Below are 7050 nucleotides of genomic sequence, written 5' to 3'. Positions count from 1 at the left end.
CAACCAATTATAGGATTTCATAAATATATTAGATAGAATAGCATACACATACACGCACACACACACACACGCGCGCACGCATGCACACACACACATACACGGGTAAGGAAATTGCTGATTTCCTGGCACTTTGACAATAGCATATTATCTCACCTACTAATCACTGCGGGGACCTGTAATGCCATTTACATAACCAGAGCAGTAATACTACAACGTGGTTTAGATCCCATACGAGAACGATGCAACACAAAGTTATAATCAAGCACCTATAATTAGCTATAGGGGTTTAAATGCAAGTAGCCTAGTATGTATTGCCACACTGCTGTGTTCAGACTGTCATGGTCAAAACAATGACATCAACCATGCTTAGAATGATACCATGCTAAATACAATTTTGATTTAACACCTGGATATTGTGATCACTCACCTATTGATATTTCAATATTTCATATATCGTGATTTTGTGATATTTTGTGATTACTTACCTGGTTGCACTTGGCGACCGTCTCCTGCTCCTCCCGACAACGAATGATCCAGGTCACCACTGACACCAGGTTTCCGTAGCTCTGTTGCTCCACTAGCACTCATGCCAAACAGTGGACGACCTCTTCTGCCTGGCATCTGGTGAAAGTTTGAAACCAGTTTGACGCAAAGCAGTAATGGGCATTTGCATTTTAAATGACTCCTCTAGGACAATGCAAACTATCGTAGCAAGATGCATTCCTGTGATTTGTAGCTGTGCAGCCAATGAAGTGTGTGTGTGCATGAGTGCGTGTGTTTGTGTGTAAGACGATGCCAAATGGAGCTTTCGGATACAAATGGATGTATCGGTGAATCGTTACACCCCTACCATGCAACCACAATTCTCATGAATATGCACATGTATGTAACCATACAATTTAAACCAATAGCCCAGTCAAAATAATACTTTACGAGCCTACTAATAAAACTATCTGGCTCTGGAATTAAAAGTGGGCAGGTATTTTTTTTATAAGAGCCAACACTGACTAATGATTTTTCTCTTTGCCGAGTAAAAATAATTGTGCAATTTCTCCTGGACTGTGAAGAACAATCGTTATGAAGTTTCGTACGCACACAGAGGCGATAACCCGATTGTAGTGTTTAGGTGATGAATAACCACAACAATAATGTGAACACAGAAATCAAACACGGACACTAACTAACTACGTATCTGCCACGTATATTTTATTCCCGTAGTGGTACCCCACATTCACCACTTTACTACACCACTTGTGTGTGCAACTATAGGCCTTGCACCACAGTGGTGATCAGTGGCGAATCTAGAGGGGGGTTGGGAGGGGGGGTTGCACCCTCCCCCCCACTTCAGCCACTGACTAATGTTATGATACTAGTAAAATAGGGCCAAAAATAAAAAAGTCAGTCGGCAGGCTGATAGAAACTGGGGATTTCCCCTGTGACCACACAGACGCCTGAATTTTCCAGGTGGGAAGGGCCATGCCCCCGGACCACCCTAGCATAGGGTGCCTTCGGCACGCCATCGCTCAAATTTCAACCACCCCATCTCCTGAAAGCGAGATCTGCCCTTGGTGACAGTGATACAGAAATACTATGTAAGTAAAGTTATAGATTAGTTAAAGGAATAATATGTCCATTGATTATGCAATGTTGACAAATGCTAGAGTAACTGGCACCTTGTGTAGTTTTAGTACTTATAGCCAAACACGTATTAGTTTGTGCAATATCACTGCTGGTTACTAAGAAATGTCTAATTGAAATTCGCAGTCCAAGAAATCAGTTGACTGAGTTGTGTACAGTTTCAAACCGTAGCCGGCAAAGCGGGTGTGATACAGATTTATAGTGCACCGGACATTTTCGCACGCATGCTCGGCCGTCAGTGTTGTCGAGTCCGCCCCCCCCCCCCGAGTCCGAGTCCGGCACCCCCCCGAGTCCAGTTTTGATAAAAAATAGGGAGAAAATCAGAAAAAGGGAAAAATCGGAAAAATCGGAAAAAAATCGAAAAAGGGACAAAAGAGAAAAAAATTGGGCAAACAGTGCATGCGTAGACATTCGAAAGTGTATAGTCAGCACAAAAACACACGAGACACGAGTCATACAAAAACGTGTAAAAGTAACGGATCCATTTGTGTTTTATCGAGAATATACGCGAGGCGGCTTGTTGAACCAAATGGAGGAGTGCCTAGTAAGCTTACCTTCGAAGTGATAGAAGAAGAGAAAGAAGTGGTAGAAAAAGCGCATAGGGAAGAAGTGACAGCAGATTCAATCAAAGGGACAAGAATCTTACTCGAGCCATTGAAAACGTTAGCAAGATTAGGCCGTGTATCTAGAAAACTAAGATGTTTTAGTTTTAAATTCTTGTAAACTGCGTGCTTAGGCAATATGTACAGTTTGTGTAGCTATGTATGTAGTGGCCTCGAGCCGGACACGACGCTGAGTCCTCGAGCTCCCCGAGCGGAGGGCCTGAGTCCGAGTGCCGAATGCATTGCACTCCGGGCGCCAAGACCGAGACCAAGGAAAACGGTCTCGGCGGCCGGTCTCGAGGGCCAAGACCGCCTCGAGACGCTACAACACTGTCGCCGTACGCATGCTATGATCAGTGATTTCGTAAACATGGACGCACGTAATAAGGAACCTTTTTTGTCAGGGCATGTCCATGTGCGTTCGTGATTAGTACCGTGTGTTTTACTCGCATTTTGCCCATGTTTAGTCCGTGCCGTGGTTACACAGCTGACACGCCTCCATTTCATCTGGGCGTCCAAACATAACGGGCCGCACAATGTTTACGTCATCGGGGGGGGGGCAGGGACTTATCGCTCGCTCCTGGATGTACGTTTACGGCACGTAAAATGAATATCAACACTGAGTTTCAAGTCTGGCATTGTAATGTAACGCAAGCAGTGATATTGGACAAATTAATACCGGTTTGGCTATAAGGTATGTACTTCAATAATGCGGCGGCAAATTTCCACTTTAGGCTCTTAGGTATCAGCGAAGTGATGCACAGATTTCTGTGTTCATCAAACTGATGCACGGACTTTCCTGTATATCAAGGAATGATGCAAAACCCTACCCGTAACGCCTAAGTCATAAAGTAAAACCTTAGGTCATCAACAAAGTGTGTTAGGGTTTAGCGGTTAGGGTTTTTGCATCATTCCTTGATTATGGAAATCTGTGCTCAGTTGATGATACACAGAAATCTGGTTGCATCACTTCGTGAATACCTAAAGCCCGCACAATTGCGAACATTTTGCTCAAACATTATCGTAGCAATGTTCGCAAAGAAATGTTCAAGCAATGTGGCGGTGAAAAAGTGCCGCCGAACACTTGTTATCCCGAACAATGTTTCTTGAGATCGGAATGTTTTTGATATCTCGAACTTGTTTCGTGCGAATGTTCGTCAATGTGGCGCTGAATGTCGAACAATTCTAGGAACATTTGTAAAGTAGTACGGCAATAGCAGCACGATATGTGGTCCAATGATTCTTTTGTGGGCACAAATCACGGCGACTGATCACCGGTGACTCTTTAACAACACGATGCTACTAGATGGGGCACGAGGTTGTTGTGTGCAAAATGTTCGCAATGTGCTTCAGCAATTGTTCAGCCTGCACATTGCCAACAAAAACATTTGTTCAGGACGAACATTTGTTCGGGAAAACTGTTAGCAATGTGCGCGCAGGCTTAAGGTTTCCGCTAAAAGCTGGATTTGCAACGCCTTACTTACTACACAAGGTGCCAGTTACTCTAGCATTCGTCAAGCATTGCTGCTGCATAATCAATGGACATATTATTCCTTTAATACGCCGGTATGTTACTATATCTGTTGGCATGGAGCTCGCTCTACTGCACTAACACCTACGCACACATTACATCGAATAATAATTATTGAGTGCATTGAAGCATTTGATACCGATAATCCGCACACGACACACACGATACTGTCAGTGCGTCTTGGGTAAGTATGCGGTGCAAATCACTTTAGGCACCTTAGGTTACGAGGGTGATGCACAGATTTTCTGTGTATACATTAACTGATGCAAGCAGACTCTATTTCTATAACAAATGATGCAGAAAACCCTAACCGCTAACCGCTAACGCCTAGTCCCTAACCCTAACCCGAACCCACTTCGGTGATACTAAGGCTAAGCCAAGGGTTATACTTTATGACTTAAGTCACTTAGGGTTAGGGTGTAGGGTTTTTTTGCATCATTCCTTGAAATACGAGAGCCGAAGTCTGTGCACAGTTGGATGCCTACACAGAAATCTGTTGCATCACTTCGTGATACGCTAAGGTGCCTAAAGGCTAAAGTTTGCGCCGTAAGTAATCTATGACTGGTCAGTGTCCTAGATACAATAATGTAACGCAAACCCAGAGGAATAGGGGGATTCCCCCTATCCTCTGGGTTTTTGGTTACATTGTATGTACTAGTCAAGTGTCATGCACAGGCGAGTCTGATGCAGATTGCAGGAAGTGAGGAAGCAGTAAACATATTGAACCTAAATGAAATACAACAATATTGCGAGTAGTTCTCGAACTACTTGTAAACGAGGCGTAAAACTGATCTAAACATAAAAGTACCTTAGAAGATCGAATGAATTCAATCGTTACGGAATAACGCAACACATTAGAGAAACAACGCTGGGGAAAAGACAACACTTTCACTTTGTAAGTCCGCACCCAATGTTTACAATGTTTTTTAACACGTATAAACAGTTGTTCCAGCAATTATCCGAATATTCATAACATGTTATTACATGAGAATGAATATTTATTATATTGAGTTGTCAATAAATAATGTCATTACAATAAATCAGCAACTTGACTTGTGGCGTGTGGCGATGATTGAAATAGTTTGGTGCCCTACTTCATTCCAAGATGGCGAAACGCAAGCGTTTACATGCTGCTGAGAAATTACAACAAAAGTCAGCTAAAATTCCAAAACAGGAGGTTAAGATAAAACCAGTCAGACACTCTGATGATCCCCACCAGAAAAAGGTTAGCGATCCCAGTAAACACATTGCCCAAGATCCAAGTAGACATTAGTATGAAGGCCAGCATAAATCGCCGACACCGCTTACGAGTTACGTATAAATTAGGCCGTGCTATTCTTACGACCACGAACCAGTGCGTAAGAATTATTTATGGACTATTCTTACGACATGCAACGCGCATGTGCATAATAGTTAATAGTAATATAACTAGTTTAGGGAGTCGCCTACACCTACTCCCTAACCCAGGGCTGCCAACATTGGGTGATAGTTGAGAGTGAGATGGCGAGTGAGCGAAGCGACCGAGCGGGTGTGACGTACGCATTCCCAATGCGCATAGCGATCGGCAAACGCAGCGGCCTCCGATTGGTCGGTGAATCCGATCTTCAAACCGAAGTACGTCACAGGTCAACAGAAATGGCGCTTAGTATATTCGCCGCTCGTCACTTCGAATTTTTGTAACAGGTTATATTAGTTTAATACAGAGTATTGTGATACATAGTAAGTTCCAAGATAGCGGAGAAAGGTTCGTGTTGAGAATAAACCCAGTTTGGAAGTTCTAGTCTCTGAAAACGCACTAGCAAATCACCCTGAGTGATTCACTCAGGGGTTCCCTGAATTTCCTCCACAGAAAACCATAGCGACGCGTTGTAACCCTACCCTGTGTTTGGGTTACATTATTGTATCTAACCCTAACACTAACACTAACGCTCAGACTAACAGATATTAGACCGAATAATTCTGTACCATATAACCTTTTTTATATTTTGGTTAGGGTTATTGGGACAGAACGGGGTTCATTGAAATTTCGTGAGATCGCATGCAAAATGCATGCGCTGCGAATGCGGCCCGTACGCCGCTATTGGCGCGGGAAAAAAACCTACCGTTCCCATCTACATGGCTTTACCTTGCTACTGATATGTGTACACATTCACTTCAATCGTTATTCACTTCTTAAAAGATTGTTTTTCAGAAACCCCGCTTCATTTAACTTTAGTAAATTACGTTCGCCATTTACAAACAATCAGACCAATTAGAGCGAGTCTTACAATATAGCCCCTGGTTCTCGTTTATATCTGTGGCGCTGCAGGAGGGCTGATAGACTCGCTCTGATTGGTCTGATTGTTTGTAAATGGCGAACGTAATTTACTAGAGTTAAATGACGCGGGGTTTCTGAAAAACAATCTTTTAAGAAGGGAATGTATACACATATCAGTAGCAAGGTAAAGTCATGTAGAAGGGAATGGTAGGTTTTTTTTCTCGCCAATAGCGGCGTACGGGCCGCATTCGCAGCGCATGCATTTTGCATGCGATCTCACGAAATTTCAATGAACCCCGTTCTATCCAAATAACCCTCACCAAAATATAAAAAAGATTATATGGGACAGAATTATTCGGTCTATACAGATATGTACCTGAGATACATATAATATATGTATACACAAAGTGTACCAGACTTGTACTACAGAAGTGTATTCTAACCGTAACACTAACCCTAACCCTAACCCTAAACATACCTCATATAAAAATATAAACATAATACTAAACAACCTAAAACTACCTCGAGTACATATCTGGACTGTAGTACCTGATACGGCAACGACCCCATCTGCAACACTAACATTAACTATAAACCTACTCGATTTCCTTATAAGTTATATACGTAATATATCTTACAAAAACAATCTATAGTGTATAACGACATACGCAACGCATGCGCATGCGCGTTTGCATGTCGTAAGAATAGTCCATAAATAATTCTTACGACTGGTCGTAAGAATAGCCACTTCCTATAAATTGCGTGCAACAATCAACACCTGTACTCTGTAGCTGTAGAGTGTACTGTGTAGTACTAGTAGTAGTACTAGGCTGTAGGGGAATTACCAAAAGAGACCGTACGTTCAACCGCAACTGGAAATAGGCAGTTGACTTTTTGAGATGGAACAATACCACCCACCGATCTTTCTTTAATTGCAATGCTTAATCATTTTTAATTAACATTTTATTATTAATTTGTACTAATAAGTAATAGTAAAGCTCATAGGGTCTATGTCCCCCAGG

At 42.5% G+C, this 7050-nt stretch overlaps 1 protein-coding gene across 2 annotated transcripts in view; it reads right to left on the bottom strand.

Annotated features, from left to right (window-relative positions):
• LOC106804665 (polyadenylate-binding protein-interacting protein 1-like) overlaps positions 1–7050 on the bottom strand; it is a 32899-nt gene that overhangs the window by 20032 nt on the left and 5817 nt on the right. For both annotated transcript variants that reach the window (XM_014805938.1, XM_014805940.1), the window contains exon 2: positions 486–621. In XM_014805938.1, coding sequence (XP_014661424.1) covers positions 486–621 — 136 coding nt within the window. The remainder of the gene's footprint in view (positions 1–485; positions 622–7050) is intronic.

Source organism: Priapulus caudatus, unplaced genomic scaffold, assembly GCF_000485595.1.
Source record: "Priapulus caudatus unplaced genomic scaffold, Priapulus_caudatus-5.0.1 Scaffold82, whole genome shotgun sequence".
NCBI lineage: Eukaryota > Metazoa > Priapulida > Priapulimorpha > Priapulimorphida > Priapulidae > Priapulus > Priapulus caudatus.
The sequence above is the reverse complement of the archived record's forward strand: the minus strand, read 5'-3'. Positions and strand labels throughout refer to the sequence as shown.